The sequence below is a fragment of the Lacerta agilis genome, chromosome Z, assembly GCF_009819535.1.
Source record: "Lacerta agilis isolate rLacAgi1 chromosome Z, rLacAgi1.pri, whole genome shotgun sequence".
In the NCBI taxonomy this organism is placed as follows: Eukaryota; Metazoa; Chordata; class Lepidosauria; order Squamata; family Lacertidae; genus Lacerta; species Lacerta agilis.
Window position 1 is genome coordinate 27,258,286 of NC_046331.1, and position 19,008 is coordinate 27,277,293.

At 38.9% G+C, this 19,008-nt stretch overlaps 1 protein-coding gene across 2 annotated transcripts in view; it reads right to left on the minus strand.

Annotated features, from left to right (window-relative positions):
* Nucleotides 1–6,963: 6,963 nt before the first annotated feature.
* The window catches only part of RPS6KA6 (ribosomal protein S6 kinase A6), a 56,813-nt gene continuing 44,768 nt past the window's right edge, over nt 6,964–19,008 (minus strand). For both annotated transcript variants that reach the window (XM_033137103.1, XM_033137104.1), the window contains exons 13-22: nt 18,889–18,991; nt 18,291–18,415; nt 16,724–16,849; nt 14,427–14,516; nt 11,240–11,398; nt 10,490–10,651; nt 9,983–10,059; nt 8,829–8,946; nt 7,538–7,678; nt 6,964–7,429 (exon numbers count right to left, since the gene is read on the minus strand). In XM_033137103.1, the coding sequence (XP_032992994.1) occupies nt 7,304–7,429; nt 7,538–7,678; nt 8,829–8,946; nt 9,983–10,059; nt 10,490–10,651; nt 11,240–11,398; nt 14,427–14,516; nt 16,724–16,849; nt 18,291–18,415; nt 18,889–18,991 (1,227 nt within the window). In that variant the 3' untranslated portion in view covers nt 6,964–7,303. The remainder of the gene's footprint in view (nt 7,430–7,537; nt 7,679–8,828; nt 8,947–9,982; nt 10,060–10,489; nt 10,652–11,239; nt 11,399–14,426; nt 14,517–16,723; nt 16,850–18,290; nt 18,416–18,888; nt 18,992–19,008) is intronic.

Below are 19,008 nucleotides of genomic sequence, written 5' to 3' on the forward strand. Positions count from 1 at the left end.
AACAAAAGCAATAACAAAAACACAGATTTCTATGCTGTCTTTGGCATATGTCATGATTCAGAGAGAGAAAGCATACACTGTCTTTAGCAGCATGGATGCAAAGAACAACATACTATGTAATACAATACCGGCTACATCCTTAAGTAGAATGTAATACAACACAAACTTTAATGTCAATATATACAGAGCCTTAAAAGAAAACCTTTTTTCAAAAAAAAGGAAGACAACCTGAACAAAATAAATACAATATGATACAAATCCACAATGTTTTGAGAAATGAATGTTATAATGTTAACAACAGGGTTGAAGTGGGTAGGACTTTTTTTGTGACTTTAAATCTGTAATAAAATGCTGTACCCTCAAATAGCATGTATTTAAACACTGCGTAATTTGCTGTCACGTGATGCATTTTCTGGGTTTTGAAATTCACAGCCAGGCACATGCCCAAACAGGTTCAAAAATGTAAACTAGGCAATGGTCTGGTTCCGACATAACATTGAAGACTACCTAGGTTAACTAAGCATAGGTTCCCATTACATCTAAAAGGGGGAAGCTATAGTTACAAAGTTCGGAACAAACCAAGAGCTTCAAACTTTGTTCCAATTTTAGGACCTATAGTCTACCACTTTAGATGTAAGAGGGAACCATGACTAACTCAAGTATGAAGAGGAAGGAAGCAAAGAAAGGGCAGCGAGGACAAGGCCCATGCATATCTTGGCTTTATACACAGAGTTGTGTTATGTCTGAATCAAACCATTCAGTGCAAGAATGCCAAAGTGCTTGGGACGGTGGAAGAATGCAGCATAAGTAAAAGTCAATTGCAACCACAGTTTTCCCACACCCCTTTTAATATGAACATTTCCATCCTAGAAAAGGGATACCGCTTCTGCTCATTTCTTCAGCAACTTAACCCAACACAATTTTTCAGTTTAATAAAACTTTTCTTAAGAGGGCATTCAGGAACTATATCTGGAAGAACTGCCCATTTGTAATTTAAAACTGCATTTACTTACATGAACCCCCCCAAAAAAGATGGCTTTTGACTTCAATTTTTTTTAAATTCACTTATTAGTTTCAGCTACTGAGTACTGTATCTCTACTTCCACTGCAAGTCTATATTAACACAAACAACTAGTTTTATAATTATCCTCTCTAGCAATACTGCAGAGTGGGAGCAACTATCCCACAACCCTCATAGGAGACAAGGAGCTAAAAACCATTGAGACCTTTCCGTTTAAGCTGCGCTAAAATGAATGCAACTCTGCAAGGATTCTAATGCATTTGCACAACAACTGCTATTCAGTTCAAAGGGTGTGCATAGTAGACTTTTCTAGCGGGTTCATAAACTTAGCCACTGTGTAATTGAAAGACCCTTCCCTTGTTGTCTAACACAGATTGGGATCATACTGCCAAGTGCAGAATGAATACATATCTGTACAGGCACAACCACCACTTTCCACCAACAGGACTACAGTATTCTAAATATGGGTAAAATTGGTTTGCCAAAAAATATAGCTCCTATTGAATCACATACTAAAAGTAATCCCTGTATTTAATGCTAATGTATTTAAATGATGTATTTACAACAAAAATTAACTAGTGGCTTTTAAAAAAAATGACAAAGAGTGCCCATTTTGAATAGGGCAGATTCAACAAGTGCTTTAATAAATCTTTTCTGGGCTTTGAAACACACATAATTTGGTTTACAGAAGCCATCTTGCAAGTCACACAGGTTATTTCTCTTTATATGATGCATCTGAAGATAAGTGTGTGGATCCTTTGCTACCCCATCAATTGACTCACAATTGGGAGACTTTTTTTAACCCAACCAGACAGCCAAAGCCCATTGTTTATGGCGTCACACGCAGCTGTGTACTTGCCAGCCAACTGTTTCCGCTACATAATTTTCAAGGCTTCCTACTTTTTCAGGGCTTCCTCCCTGCCCCAAAGGCAAGGTAGAAAATCAAAGAGGCCATGTGCTATAAGTTGCACCCGCATTACCCAATCTTTCAGGGTACCGCTACCCTACAAGAAGATTGTCATGAGCAAGCAGCTTTGCCATGAAGACGTCAGTCACTGGGTTTTTTCATGTATAGCTGTCAACCTTTCCCCTTTTTTGCGAGAAATTCCCTTATTATAGCATTGGGAAACAGCAGGGAGGGTTGACAGCTATGTTTTCATGCAGTTTACCAAAGCAAGAGGCAAGAAAAGTGGACTACAGCTTGGAGAAAGACAAATGTGATTAAACATTACACTGATTTTCCAACAGGTATTTGGGCATGGAGAGCCTTACACACCCCAAACAATGGAATGTGATATCATGATAAATAATTTTGTCACATGTCTATGATTTCTTCAGGTGATTGAATTAAACAGCCTATGCACATGCCCAAGGTAATTTTTAAAATTTGTATTGCATTTTAGCAATGTGCAATAATATTTCTAGATTCCACCTATATAATCAAATCTGAGGAGACAGTATGCTAATCACTCAGCAGTGGTGCTCTGAATGCAGTAGTACTCGCATTGGGAGCTCCAATTAAGCACAGGTAGATTTCTTAAGAAGAAATATTTCACGAGAAGCAACACTTTAGATGACAACCAGGACACAGTTGGTGATAGAAAACTCTTATGGGGAGGGTGGGAATCTATTCACACAGGCAAAATGGAGTATTTTAACAGGGAGAAATGTAAAGTACTACACTTGGGCAAAAAAAATGAAAGGCACAAATTCAGGATGGGTGACACCTGGCTTGAGAGCAGTACATGTGAAAAGGATCTAGGAGTCTTGGTAGACCATAAACTTGACATGAGTCAACAGTGTGGTGCAGCAGCTAAAAAAGCCAATGCAATTCTGGGCTGCATCAATAGGAGTATAGCATCTAGATCAAGGGAAGTAATAGTACCACTGTATTCCGCTCTGGTCAGACCTCACCTGGAATACTGTGTCCAGTTCTGGGCACCACAGTGCAAGAAGGATACTGACAAGCTGGAACGTGTCCAGAGGAGGACAACCAAAATGGTCAAAGGCCTGGAAACGATGCCTTATGAGGAACGGCTTAGGGAGCTGGGTATGTTTAGCCTGGAGAAGAGAAGGTTAAGGGGTGATATGATAGCCATGTTCAAATATATCAAAGGATATCATATAGAGGAGGGAGAAAGGTTGTTTTCTGCTGCTCCAGAGAAGCGGACACGAGGCAATGGATTCAAACTACAAGAAAGAAGATTCCACCTAAACATTAGGAAGAACTTCCTGACAGTAAGAGCTGTTTGACAGTGGAATTTGCTGCCAAGGAGTGTGGTGGAGTCTCCTTCTTTGGAGGTCTTTAAGCAGAGGCTTGACAGCCATCTGTCAGGAATGCTTTGATTATGTTTCCTGCTTGGCAGGGGGTTGGACTGGGGGTTGTGGTCTTTTCCAACTCTATGATTCTATGATCAAGACCATCCAACTGGGATTAGTTGATTCATAGAATGGTTACATTTACACTCACAACAGCCAATTCACACTAGCCAGTGGTCCTCATGAATGCTTGCAAATATACAGGGCCATTTCTGAACTTTTGGTTAGGAGATGCCATTTATATGAACAGACAGCTCCATACAGGGGGATGTGTTGCAATTTCTACAATGACAGCAGCTCTATAAATGGGGGTGCTGTAAGTGTGGATGTCGTAACATCCACACTTTCAGTCTGCCACACAGAGGTGGCAGTTCATTCAGATTTCATCTCCACATAGAGATCCTTGTATAGGTGCCACTACAGTGCAAACCAGCCCTTAGTGCAGTAAAATTCATTTTGAGAGGTAAAAGTCAGGATGCTAATCCACTTTAGCATATGGCAACCTATGGTATGATCATTCACTGTAAGGCTATCACTGTGGATGTTCTGTATGTGCTGATGGCACACACACAGAAATAATTTAGTATCTTTCAAATTGCCTGTCATGAGTCTCTGAATAAGGCACTTCACTCTTTCGGCATAAAAAAAAAATGAAAACAGAACAGCTTTGCTTGAATCAAAGAAGTGGTCCATTTAGCATGGAACCCTATTCTGGTTTTATAAGGAAGTGCACACTAAATCCTACACTCCATTCCCTGGTATCCATTCTTCTACCTTGTGGTGGTGAGGATGAAGGGCAACAATACATTTGGCTGGGTGCCCCGATCCCCAATCCTAATTGACTGCGATGTTTCTAACTTCCATTACTGCTTTCCCTAGAGAGAATTATCCATGTCCTAGCCATGTTGTAGGAAAAACAAACAAAAGTCTGGTGGCACCATAAAAAGAAACACATTGTGGCAACTTGCATGGATCACAGTCCATAAAATAAGATGTAACATCACTTTTCAAATCTGCTCCACATTACTTTTGAGGGCGCGGGGAGGTTTAAGAGGGAGAATGCCAGTACCCAGGGCTTTTTTTTCCAGCCGGAACTCACTGCAACTCAGTTCTGGCACCTCTCAGGTGCACTCCAGTGCCATTAGAAGTGAACAAGGGAGGCATTCATGGTGAGTTCTGGCATTTCTTTTTCTTTCTTTCTTTCTTTTTTTTTTTTTTTAAGAAAAACAGCACTGTCAGTGTCTAGTTTTCCATTGCACAGAAGGCACTCTTATTTTTTCTACTCTATCATATTCTGTGCTTTGTGCTATGTAAGCATAATTACAATGTGAACAATTTTGTCCTAACAAATAATTCCATCTGCCACCCTCTTCTTACAACATAGCTGGATGCTTCTGTTACCTTATCCCACAGATTTAGCTAATTTGGTATTACCAACAAACCAGTATTTGTTCATAGCAGCTAGCATAGAATAAGAAAGTTCTGAGCTCAAATCCCCATTCAACCATGCACCATGAGCCAGTCACTATTTCTCAGCTGGTTAATCTCACATGGTTTTTATGTTTCAACTCTAGTTCAAAGGATCTGTTGTGAAAGGTCCCTGCCCAGGACACAGAAGAGAATCATCCAGGCAGAATAGACAACACTGGGCTATGTTTGCTGGTATAAGGCAGTTATATAGATTTGGGGAAAGGGAAGGATACACCAAACACACTATCCAAAATTCTTTGGAAGAAGAATGGGACTTTAAACTGTAAAATGTTAAGGGATCTATAATCTTCTTTACTCATATAATTTTATGCTCATAAACTACGGTATATTATTGTAATGATTTACTGAATTTAGAAACTGCATTCTATTTCAGGTGTTCAGCTCCAGCTGCTCTGTTATTCCCAACGGAAGCATCAACAAAAATGATATGATCTCCCAGCATATATAACAATATGTTAAATAGTTAAAACTACAGTGGTGCCCCGCTAGACGAATGCCTCGCTAGACGAAAAACTCGCTAGACGAAAGGCATTCGCTAGCGGAAGGCTGCCTCGCAAGACGAATTTTCCTATGGGCTTGCCTCGCAAGACGAAAAAAATTGCCGATTTAAAAAAAAAAAATTCGTCAAACTGCTCTTCCCCGTTGGTGCTTCGCAAGACGAAATTTTCGCTATACGACAGCACTCGCAGAACGAATTAATTTCGTCTTGCGAGGCACCACTGTAGTTAAGTTCTTCATATTTAGTCACATGGAATGGAGTTTCTTTTCCCTGGCTGCATTATTCCAAGAACTCACAATAAAAAGGTGATCATATATTATCAACATGAGGGTTTTTATTCGGGGAAGGTTCCATCTAATCTCAACTTGTAACATCTCAGAAGCATATTCTGTGGCCAATTATTGTGAGATCATTATACAGTCTAGGCTAAGGCTTACTGAAATGTGCTTCTTTTAAAATTCACATCTTCGGGGTAACATACACCAGTTTGCAAATCCAATGTGGGCTAACATGTTCAGATGCTGACCTTATGCTTAAGATTGGTTATGGCCACAACAGCTAGAAATTGCGGACTTTTCTCTGCTTTCTCCATTGAGACAAATTCCCCAGAACAGATTAAAAAAATATTTAGAACACATTTCAAAGCTTAGATCTAATCCAGGACTTCGAAGGGCTTAAAATGGATATTCATCTTTGAAATGTTTATAAAGGATCTGGAAAAAAATGATGTACTAATTTCCTATAGAAAGTATGAATAAATTTAAAAACATTATGAAATGTGAATTTTTTTAATTAAAAAAATCAGTATCTTATAATTCATGGTGAAATAACACCTGACGGTGGAAAGGGAAGGAAAAGAGAACACAGTGGACTATCAAGGTAGCTTCAATTGCCTGTCAAGAGTAATAATGGTAATTCTACAGGTTCTTGCTCTAGAGGGCTTGTATTCAAAACCTCAGTGCAGAAACAATTATCAGCCCTTCTACAGTAAATGAAAGGGCACAGCCCATGTTTTGCAAATGTATACAGTACTGACAATGGAACACACCTAATCCCTTATCACAGAATGATAATATTGTTGGAGGGGGGCTCATCTAGATCACCTCACAGTCCTAGATATTCTATACCTAATTGTCTTATTCTATACCTAAAGCATACCCAAGATGCCTACTCACCCTTTTCTTCAAAGCCTCCGAGGATGGAGATGTCACATGTATGTTAAAAATATAGTAGGCTTTATCATTCTAACCACCAACACCTCACAGCAGTCTTACACAAAAGCACTCCCGGGCTGACCAATCCTACAGTTCTAGTGATGGCTTTCACACTACGATGAAGTGCAGGTTCATGGCTGATTCCCTTTGTACATTTTCTTCAGTTGCCTGTTACCAGGCAGATTTGGGGCTTCCATTTTAGCATACATGAGTTTTGCACCAGCACATCCTTTTCAGTTATCCTTATCTTGCTGTACCAATGAGTTAAGTGAATGGAGTCCATTGGTAAAGTGACCAATTTACAAAACTAGAGCACATAAGTTTGATATTGTTTCGTTATTTTACAATAGGGCCAGATAGCAAAAATACTAAAACACTGACTATTTTCTTTCAATTTTAAATTTACAACTTGAGCAGTGTTGATGGTCCCCTAAACCATTTATTTATAAACTGGGAAAAACTATACAGTATTTAAAAGTATTAACATAATGCAACAGATCTTTGAAAAGGACCGTGTACAGAAAACTCCTCGTGATCATTATGATGTACCCTGATGCTTTGTTTCAATGAATCACTGACACTTCCTGCAAAATGTGTGATGAATCCCACTGAACCTGTGGATATCTTCTCTTTCTTCAACAGAATTCAAGTAGTGTAGGAGGAACTTGTATATGCCTTTTAAATCACAGGCCAGGCAGATACAGAGCCACTTATTGAATTTTTTCTCTTGCTCCACTTTGGTTAAGTGCCCCGGTGGAACTATAAGTCGGTTGATGTTAGCTTTTTCATGCTCCGTCGTTGAGCTAAGCTTGAAGCTGCAACAGGCTCCAACACAGGCTGAAATGTCTTGTTATTCAGTGCAGAATAGGTGGCAGCCATGGCACCCTAAAAGATAATGAAATTAAAACATATCATGATATCTTCATGAAGAATAACAAAACCAAAACCCCAATCTCCCACAGGTAATGGCAGATTAATTAGTTCCAGTTTTACCTTTACTAGATGAGGTGCATCCTGCCTGTTTAGCTGGTAATGTGGCAACTGGTCCCTACATGCTATCCACGAATGCTTAAGAACTTGCTCAGCAGTATATCGCTGATGTGGATCTACATGCAGCATATGAGATAGCAAATCCTAAAGCAAATTGGACAGATACAATGGTTACAACCAAACCTAAGCAGTAAGAGATTGGACCCTTTTGGTCTTATCAATCATATAATGACATTCAAGTGATCTTTCTTCTGAAGCAGTTAACACTCATACAGAGAGAGAAGCCCAAATGAAAAAGAGCACCATGTGTGCATAAGAGCCCACATGAGTCTCTAAATTTTCCTCAGAGATTTAAACATACAGTAAATTCCAAAAAAGCAATAGAGCATGTTCTAAATTTTAATTCTGTATAAAGCAGTCCCATGTTGCTTTATGATGCTTTTGGCCAGTATTCATAACCCACTTAGGCATGCTGCAGATGTAATATTCCCATCTCTTACAGGAAACATTCTATGTGCACTATTAAAAGTCTCAATTGCATTTCGTAAATTCAGTAAATAGTTTCAGAAGTAGTAAATTATACATGTTATCAACTTTTAAATAATTATTGATCAAAGGTGCTATATGTGATTAATATATATACTGTTTGCAGTTATTCTATGCTATGGGTGACATCAAATGTTAGTCATACACTGAGTAGAACCACTGACGTCAATTGACTTACATCCATTTATTTTAATAGGTCTATTCCAAGTTTTATTTAGTTTAATGTCACCCTATGCTTTTAAATGTGACCTTTCATACAGTTTTAAAATTCCACTGCTTAGATATAAATCTAAGCTAAACACGAACTTCTGATTTCGGAGATGAGGCACAGTAAAAGTCTCAGACATCAAATGCCATAGGAAAACAGGATAATTGAATGTCAAAATAAATGGGCTCATAATTTACATACTATCTATCCATATATATAGAAATTTAATGAGTTTTTAAATAATTAAAGCTCATGCAACACAAATTCTACAACAGCAGCTTGGGCCTGAGTTTCATAAATAACAAAACGGGTTGTTTTTTCTACCTCCGATAAATACCTTAGGAGCCAAAAGTGACAGAAGCCAAAGTGATGCTTTCAGTTCTGCTTCAAGACAAAATTACCTTTCAAATGTTTACAAAGAAAGGCCTTAAAGAGAAGTTTGCTGTTGATGTCATAGTTTGAATTACTGATCCTAGCCAAAACTGATGTTTCACACAGTTACCTGTATTTTATAAATTATAAGATAAAATACATTTACACCTTTGCTGCATCCGAAACAGTGTCCCAGTTGCCTCCACTTAAAGAAAAATTCCCACTGCCTATTCGTAACAGGATTTCCTCAGGGGTATCATTGGGACCATTGGCAAAAGGAGTATACCTGGGTTCCAATACAAAAGAACAAGATTAGAATAATACAATAATTTTAACAGACATGACTGGAGCCTATTGACAATGAGGTGTCAAATTTCACGTAGGATGGCACTTGCTTCACCTGTGCTAGACTATAGAGAAATAGCTACAGCCACATAAACAAACCAGTGTGGTATAGTGGTTAGTGTGCTGGACTAGGACCAGGGAGACCACTCAGAGATAAAGCTCACTGCATGATCTTGGGCCAGTCACTATCTCTCAACCTAACCAACCTCACAGGCTTGTTGTGATGGTAAAACAGAGAGAGGGAGAAGTGTGTTGATTTCAAAGCGGGAGTTGGGAGCAAGTCTGCAAAAACATACAAGGTATCTGTGAAGTTAACTCTTTATTCAAAGAAACAAAACAGTGCAGGCCTAGTGATCACAGCAACTCTTCCCAGTAGGTCTTGCCCCAATTAGGCCATTGTGAGGACTGAAGGTCCCCACCTTCCACTGCTCTCTAAAGGTTCCTCCTCCCTTGGATCCTTCCCCAGGAACCCGAAGCTCCTTCATTTTGTCTCTCTTTGCTCTGCCCTATTCATCCCTCTTTGTGTTCTGAGAGACCAGGGAGGAGGGGAGCTGGTCACAGCAGCAGGAGACATATTGGCTTCTTCAGCAGCCTGTTTCCACTCTGCCTCTTGGTCCCCCTCCTCACCAACCTACGCTTCTGCTTCTGGACTGCTCTCTGCCACAGCCTCTTCCTGCTCACTAAACCCTGTTAGCTCTTCAGCTTCTGAAACCTCCTCTTCCCATTCTGCTCCCTCTTCTACTACTTATCTGCTCCCTCTTCTACTACTTATCATTGTCCTGCCACCCATCCCATGGCTCTGAGCCTTCTTCTCCTGGGGGATCCCCAGCTTGTGCCTCCCACCACTCTTCCTGCATCCAGCCAGTCCATGACAGTACAACATCTTGAGCTCCTAGGAGAAAAGGTGGGATATACCGGTAAATGTAATAAAATAATAAAACATTCAGTGCAATGATTAAATTAAAAACACTTCTTACCCAGCCAACATTGTATAAAGAAGAACACCCAAGCTCCAGATATCACAAGCAGCATCATATCCCTGTCTCATGAGAACCTAATGAAACAGAGAATAATAAACAGTTAGATTTTTCTGTCAAACAAAGACTATAATTTGAAAGTCCCAACTAACAGCTTAAAAGAAAATCTCAAAAATATGCTAGTTACAGTAGTTATGATTTCAGGAATGTTCTGGTTAAAGATGACAACAGTTAATTTTGAAAATCGGTTTCTATGCATGTGCTTTAACATTGTTAAAAGAACAAAACGTATTCTTAACATATTTATTTTGCAAGGCTTTGTTAACTGCCTCGAGCTATGAGAACAGCTCTCTGCAAATGTGATAAGTAAACAATTTGATAAAAAAGTAACAAAACAATTAACCTTTTGCAATTAGAAGATACAAGGCAAATAGATAATATAATGTAACTACTTTCTTGAGATGTCACAAGAGCATGCGCAAATAATATACAAGAAATTCAGCATACCTCTGGCGCTACAAAGTTGGCAGTGTAGCAGGGGGTTAAGAGAAGCCCATTCTCCCCCCGAAGTTGTTTTGCAAACCCAAAATCACAGATCCTGATAGAGTCAGCATTATTAGAGTCATCCATATATAAAATGTTACTGGGTTTAAGGTCTCGATGTACCACCTTAAAAATACACAAACAAATGTTAAACTGGAAACTGAAAAAGCAGGAAATGATAATTTGGAGCTTTTTCAATTCTTTTTAAAGAGACAAATACTTTTTTAAAGAAAGAGACGCAGAATCAATACAACATGCATATAGGCCCAATATGGGTGATTTAATTAAATACTATTCATAGCATAAATGCAACTTAACCAGGCTGCTGATTTAGACTGCAATCTTAAGAACACGGGATAAGGAATAAACCCTATTGAGATAGATTAAACTTATTTTTGAGTAAGCATGCTTTCATTATTTTTTTAAGAACCGATGCTTGCTTTTCCATCATGAAATAAGATCTAGATTTTAGTCACTAGCTAAAAAAGAAAAACTACACATTTTTCTTTTGCCTACAGGTTTCAGAATAAATTACTATTATAAATTTACTTTGACCATATTGCTTACCTAATCAAACTCTTGAATACAATATTCTACAGTCCTGTTTACTAGGTGGAGTACTGCCTAGTTTAAAGTTACTCCACAATATTATCAGCATATTAGAATGTATACGAATGTAATTACTATACAATAATCAAAATGGACATAACTTACTCCTTGACAATGAAGGTAGTCAACTGTTTTAGTGATCGTAAACAATACAGCACTTGCTTCCCGTTCTGAGAAATACTTTTGTCTGAGTATACGATCCAGTAGTTCGCCTCCCTTCATTAATTCTGTGACAAGGTAGATATATTTACCATCATCATACACCTGAGGAAATTAAATGCATATGAGTAATGTAAATATTCCCAGGCACCTGATTACTTGAGAAAAGTGTGAATCAGAGTCATATAATATATTCAACTAAATTTAACTCAGCATAGACCTACTAAAGTTCATACACCTAACAGAGTCATGCTTATTAATTTCAATGTATCAACTCTGAGTAAAATGACCCAAAAATCTGAATTACAGAGTCAAATTCCAGTATAGGGAGGGCATCCCTTCCCTGGCAGGAAAAAGGGTCATGCAGCACAGGCAGCAGGATTTAATCTCCACTCAGCACCAGATGAGCAGAGATGAAAGATCAGCACAAGACTAGGGGATTTAAAAAGGAAAGGGGAGACTTGCAAAGGCTATTGCAAGGCTCCTCTGCTTCCAAATACCAAATCGTGTGCCAAACTTTCAGGCAGCATTTTACAAGCAAAAGCAGGGTGCAAGAGAACCCCTCTCCATCGCCTTTGCATGCAAAATGCACCTTTCTTTCTCCCCTCCCAGTTTATTGATGTGAAAGAGAAAAAGAAAGGCACATAGTGGACCCTGTCTTAAAGCACTTGGCACACTTTGGAGCACCCACCCCATCCTTTAAAGGAGGTGGTAACTACTTCGAAGGGTGCTTTGCAGCTTTAAGATAGAATGCTAGAGAGTGTTTACCTTTGCAGGTCTTTGTGTGTTTCTCTTTTAAAACATCAACAGTGGCTTGAAGGAGAAGTGAAGGACGACATGGAAAGCTGCACGAGGGATTTTAGTGTAAAAGAGGCAACACGTAGACTGATGAATGATGGTCATACCCGTATGTAACCATACGTATGTTACATACGGGTATGACCACTGCTCCAGAGAAGATGTATGTACATTAAGTGATATACTGAAGAAGACCACATCGAAACAGTGTATTTATCCAGAATGCTGTCTCACTGGATGTATTTAGTTACTCAGATTGTACAGCTATTATTACTTCGCTGCATATTATAAAGACATATTGTTCCCATCATTCATCGGTCTACATGTTGCCTCTTTTACACTAGGCTTGAAGTTTGCAACACAGGGGTTTATCTTATTCTTATTCTTCTGGCACGAGGGATTTTGACAGGTGGGTATTTCTGTCCACCTTTCATTATTATTATTTATTCAATTTATATACCACCCATCATCTGAAGATCAGAGGGTGGTTTACAAAAACCACAAAAAATCATAACATAATAACAAACAAACTCCTCATACACTGTTTAAAAGGCCATAGGTGGTTTAATTAGGCAAAGGCATAGGAGCAGAGAAATATATGCAATGAAAGCGCCAGGTGAACCTCCCTGGGAAGAGCACTCCAGAAGCAGGAAGCCACTGCACAAAAGGCCCCCTTCTTGTGTTGCTGCCCTGTGGACTTCTTTCAGAGGAAGCACAGGAAGAAGGGCCTGATATGATTGCAGGGTCTGGGTTGGTTCCTATGTGGAGAGGTGGTCTTTGAGGTATTGCAGTCCTGAGGCTTTATAGGCCAAAACCAGCACTTAGAATTGGGCCTGGAAACTAATTGGTAGCTAGTTTAGTAGGTCCAAGATGGATGTTATATGCTCAAACTGCCTTGCCCAGTGAGCATATTGCTGACAATGTACTCCAAAATTCTGAATGGCCCTACTCAGCAGTTTCATGTGGATGTTAAAAAAGCATTGGGGGGGATTGAACCCTGAGGAACCCCACATTCCAGGCTCCAGAGGAGTGAAGAGCACTCCCCAAGCATCACCCTCTGGAAATGACCATCCAAGTAGGACCAAAACCACTGCAAAGTGGTGCTACCCAGCCCTAATTTCAACAGCCGCTCCAAAAGGGTATCATGATTGATGATATCTAAAGCCACTAAAGGCTGTGGAGAATTAAAAAGGACAAATTTCCCCTGTCTCTCTCCTGAAAGATGTCATCATGCAAGGCGACCCAAGCAATTTCTGTGCCAAAATTCCGACTGAAATGGATCTAGAAAATCAGATTTTCTAACACACCAGGTGATTGGCAGGTGCTCACCTGTCAAATAAAGCCTAGAGGGGCCTGGTAAGAATCTGTCTTCTAGAACCAAAAATATTACCCATCCCTAGTTCTAGCAGAATCAAATGCACATTTACTAAGGCCACATTGGTGTTTCATTTCACTAACTCTGTGAGTCCATAAACCAAATGAAACCACAGGCAATGAATTCCAGGCAATGCTAACATACTACCAATTCCCACAGAGATTACATCATTTCTTATGCAGGAAGGTGCACATATATAAGTGTGGACCTCTATGTATGTCTGTGGGGTTTAGCAAAAAGGCACAGTCTCCCCTACAGCAATGGTCACATGGACAATTGAACACATAGCATAGCATTACAGTGGAACCTCTACTTATGGACATAATCCATCCCAGAGGTCCGTCTGCTGGTCGAAATGGGACACTAGAAGAGGTGTTTTGTGCGTGTGCGCATTTGGCGGCAGCTGCTTCTGCGCACGTGCATATGGCAGAAGCTGCTTCCGCACATACGTGAATCACAGCAAACCAAGTGTTTACTTCTGGGTTTGCCGCGGACGCAACTTGGAACGTTCGCGAGACAATGAGTATGTAAGTTGAGGTTCCACTGTACATTCAATTATGGTACAGTGGTACCTCGGGTTAAGTATGCTTCAGGTTACATACACTTCAGGTTACAAACTCCGCTAACCCAGAAATAACGTTTCAGGTTAATAACTATGGTTCAGGATAAGAACAGAAATTGTGTTCTGGCGGCGCAGCGGCAGCGGGAGGTCCCATTAGCTAAAGTGGTGCTTCAGGTTAAGAACAGTTTCAGGTTAAGAACGAACCTCCAGAATGAATTAAGTACTTAACCCAAGGTACCACTGTAATGGGCTTTTAATGAAGCACAGTGAAATATTTTCCTGAAAATTATTAAAGAGGTTGAACTTTCTATATTCTAGTGAAGAATAGCAATAACTTGTTTTACTAAATCCATGTTTACAGACAGTATGCTTTTTCAGAAACCAATCAGAATACATACATCTTTTAAAGTAATAATGTTAGGATGTTGTCCATAGCGCATCAGAATCTCAATTTCTTCAGAGGGATCTCTTTTACTTTTGTCAATTATCTGGAAAGATTAAATGGCATGCAAATGTTACACATTAGTTTTTTTAAAAAAAATGAAAACAGTTTTATAGTAACAATAAAATGTAAACAACTTTAAAAACCTGTAAACCACAATAAACATAGTGTTTGTAGGCATAGATCTGAGCAAGTGCTTTACCTCTAAGAGAGGTCATTTCAAGGAGTGCAGTCCAGTTAAGACCATGTAAATAGTATGCTTTTCCAAATGAAATTATATTGAGTTAGAATAAAAATGATTGGCTTGTTTATATGACAAAATAAGTTATTGCTACACTAAAAGAGAAGGAATCCAGGCTGGATGTTCTCTGTACTACTCTCAGCTCATGTAACAGCTGCTAAGATCAGTAACATCTTTCCAGTTTTGAAAGCTCTGAACCAGCATAAAATAATCCCAGTTTTAGAGGATTTCAGAATAATACCACATAAACATAGAGAAAAGGCTTCCTCTCAATTTTTTGTTCAGTGATAATTTTATTTACATTATGTTGCACAATGTTTTCACTGCTGGGCATATGAGGAGCCAATGTGGGAATCTTTCATGACAATTCCTCCAGCACACACTGTATTTCCCCACCCCGTTTTTATTGTGAATCAATTTCACAGGTAGCTAGCTTGAGAGCCCCCCCCCCATGCCGACTTAAACATATATTGAAAGCTTGGGTGACCATATTTTATTCAGTTGGTTTGTTTTTAATTCCTCTGCAAGGTCTTTCCCCCACACAACTTTCAATCCCAAGAAAGAAAGATAAGTAGTATTTTTAAAAATTGCATAAATCTTTGACATTGGGCCTTTCAAATATGTTCAAAAAATGTGAGAGGATGAATCACCTGTTTTAAAATAAAGGAACTGGAGATAAAGTAATGAACTTGGTGGAGAATTAACAAACCCACCAGAGCACCTTGCAGTTGGCTTTTTAGTTGTTTTTTCTGACAATGGGCTACCATTAATATAAGAACATATGAATCTATAAAGGCCTTTTCTTTGAAATGCCTTGAGGGAAGTTCTTTTCTCTTGACAGTACAGAGCAATTGTGTTAAAATGAAGGACACAGTGACAACTTCTGCCATTTATACCAAATTTCAATCAAACAGGATAGAAAGAGATTATCCATGTGTTGTCATTTCTTAAAGGAAGAGGATGTTATGTTCACTTTCTAGCCTCTTGGGATTTATAAGCATGGGGTGGGGGGTCATCAACTTAATACATCAGTTGGTTTTCACAACTCATGCACTCAAGGTTACTCTTTAGCCTACATGTTATGATGCTCTGAGAAACAAGAACAGCAATAGCAGTGAGGATCTGATCACCATTTGGCCAATGTAGGTTTTCTGACTGGAGGGCCACAAATGACTGAAATATTTACTTGTTTCAGTTTACAATCACCTTTATCGCCAAGTGCTCAGTTGATTATCAATTTCAAAAATACTTTTATTTGACTTCTGCTTTATTTTGAAATATGTATAGAATGCTTACTCAGAAAAATCTAAGCAGTGTACATTGTTATTTTATTATTAATAAGCACAGATGAGATCAGCAAAACATAAAAACAAAATGTACAACACTAAATTATATGTCTGGGTTGGCATGCTGAAAGAAAAAGATTTTCAGCAGGTGTCTAAAACAATACAGTAAGGCCACTTGCCTTGCATCAATTGGCAGGGTGTTTCGAAACACAGGTATGACCGCACTAGAAGATTGACACCTAGCTAATGTGGAACATTAGCACTTGTAAAAAGCACAAGTTCTGCAGACAGAAGCTATCCAGAGAGTACATATGGCGGAAGGCAGTCCTCCAAGGAAACTGGTTACAAGCCGTTAAGGGCTTTATAGACCATTTCTTTATAGAAGATAAAGTGTATTGTGGCATCAAAGAGGCTAAATCTTTTTAAGTGTCCTAAGCAACTCCAATAGGGCATTACAAAGGTATTCCTAAGTTGCAGGATACTCCTTCGAGTACATGAAGGTAACTATATGTAAGCAAGCATACTGAGTATTTATTGTAAAGCTTACAGTTGAATAATGTTTTAATAACAGGCTGCTTTATAAACATTAGAGTGACAGGTCTTTGTTTTAAAAATGCAATTTTTGTATTCAGCAAAAAATAGTTAAATATGGTTAGAGGAAAGAGATCTAAGATCTATTAATACATTTAACAGTACCAACTATGGAGAAAGGTACTCCATATATACCTTCACAGCAAACTCCATGCTTGAAGCCATGTGGATACAGCGCTTACACACTGAATATGAGCCAACACCAATGTCCTCCTTAAGTTCATAAGCATCTGTGAACAGTGCACTGTTGCCATGAAGTTGCTAAAAGCAAACAAACTGTTGTTTAAAGCTATACACAATTCTTAACAATCATTTCATAAACTTCAGTAAAGTATTCAGTTCCCAAACATATGGAAAATATACTTATATTAGATGTTTCTGCAGTATGCCCAGAGTGGTACAATAGGGCAGCAATGAGAACCACAAAGACACAGAGCTGGGAAACAAGATCACAATATATTGGCCCAACTTAACTACTGATAGTTTTGTCTGCCTCAAGTAGGACCCTAAGGACAAGAAAATATAGCTGTGAACTGTAAGGGAGATGCAGAGATCTAAATAGAGACCATTATTTGTGGTGCGACACCGCTTTTGTTTGTATTTATTTTTTATTCAGATTTGTCATGGCCAGTAGCTAATATAATAAAGATATTTGGATTGGATTGGGCATTGGAAGCCTGATGATCTGCACCTAAATGTTAATTGCCTTATGTAAGATGTGAATAAGATATCCTACATAAGACATGCTCCCCGCGCCCTGAACCTCCAGAAAAAAACAATCCTCAGCTGGGAAAATGTGTGTACTAGCTAGAATTTTGAGACTGACAAGTTTCATCCTCTATGTTTATTTGTGAACCTGCTACAGCAAGGGTGGGGAACTAGATCCAGTTGGCAGGCTGGATTCTAAAATCCTCTACCTTCCCCATGGGCTAACTTTGGAATATGGGTGGAGCTGCCCACTTGTCAATCACATGACATCAGGTGATAACTTCAAGTGAGTTCGCTCTCAGTGCTAAATTAGGAAACACCTTTAAAGTCTGTTTGCAGGTATAGTATGGATTCAAACCATGCCAGCAGGTGAACATTTTTCCTTTGCCGCTCTACACCTGGAAAAAAAACACGACATTTTTCCTCTGCAGATTGGCAGAGGAAAAAACAATGTTTTCAGGCACCATTTGAATTCTACTATGCTTATAAATGGACCTCAGAGGAGTTCCCTTTCAGTACCCATCGGTGGATAAACACTGAGAAGTTCTTTTAAAAGCTTGCTCTCAGCACACCTTCAAAAGGCACTAGATTTCAGCACACATTAGCTGATTGGCTCAGAGAAAAGCCCTACCAGCTTACTAGCAAGTTCCCAGTGGAGCTGATTCCATTCATGTATTCCAGCCATGTATTTGCCTGCCCCACTCCTGATGTTACATATGACAACCCATACGATGCTAAAGATGATGTTCAGTGCAACACAGATGGGTGTGGCTTGGAGAAAACTGCCTCGTGGGCCAATTAGATCTGTGAGACAGAGGTCTTCCATTGCTGTGCTAGAGGATTAATATTCAGAAAACAGAAAATATGCATCTTGTATAAGCAATATTTGCTTAATAAGCAATTACTGCGAATCTTACCACTACACCACTGGAAGTAGCTATTTCAATAGTTATTTGTGTAACAGGACCCAGGGTGGGAAAACGCAATGTTTTACCTGTACTATTGGCAATATGTTGTTGAGAGGGGAGATTTTGTGGTCTTCTATGGCAGTAGTTGCGACAAAGCTAAAGCCTTTGAAGAGCTGGTGTGCATTAGCACTAGGTGGAACTCCTGGAGAATCTAATGATTAAATTTACATTATGTTAGGCAGCCCATAATACATTTTTCCCACTGCTGTTATGGATTTTTATTTCACCTTTTGAAAAATAAAGCCAAGTATAAATACTAAGCTCATTTACATTTACAAGAATTTAATGGATCTATAAGAGGAAGAAACTGTGACAAAGGCAGAAGGAATAAAGAGCTACTTTGTCTTCTTTCTCAGTTTTGTTTTTCAAACAATTAACCTGATTTAATTTCAAAAGAGGGGATCAAAAAGCACATTTAAAAGGAAGCAAATTAATGATATCTTCAAGATATTATTGATAGAGTGTTTGCTATAAGTGGCCAATGCAATAATTATATGTGAACTGATTATTGTTTTTCAGCAGATCTGTTCCAACACTGCTTGGATTTTAACTGAAATTTACACTGTAAATGGGCGTGGTAGAGAAAATAGTTTATATTGTTTTTTGTTTGTTTTACCATATTACCTTTTGGTGTTTTTGCTGTGAATTCTGGATCAAAACAAAATGTGTCTTCTGGCCTCCCGGAAGCAGGTTTAAATGGAGGCAGAATCTCTCTCCTGTATAGTTTCTGAAAATGGAATTGCA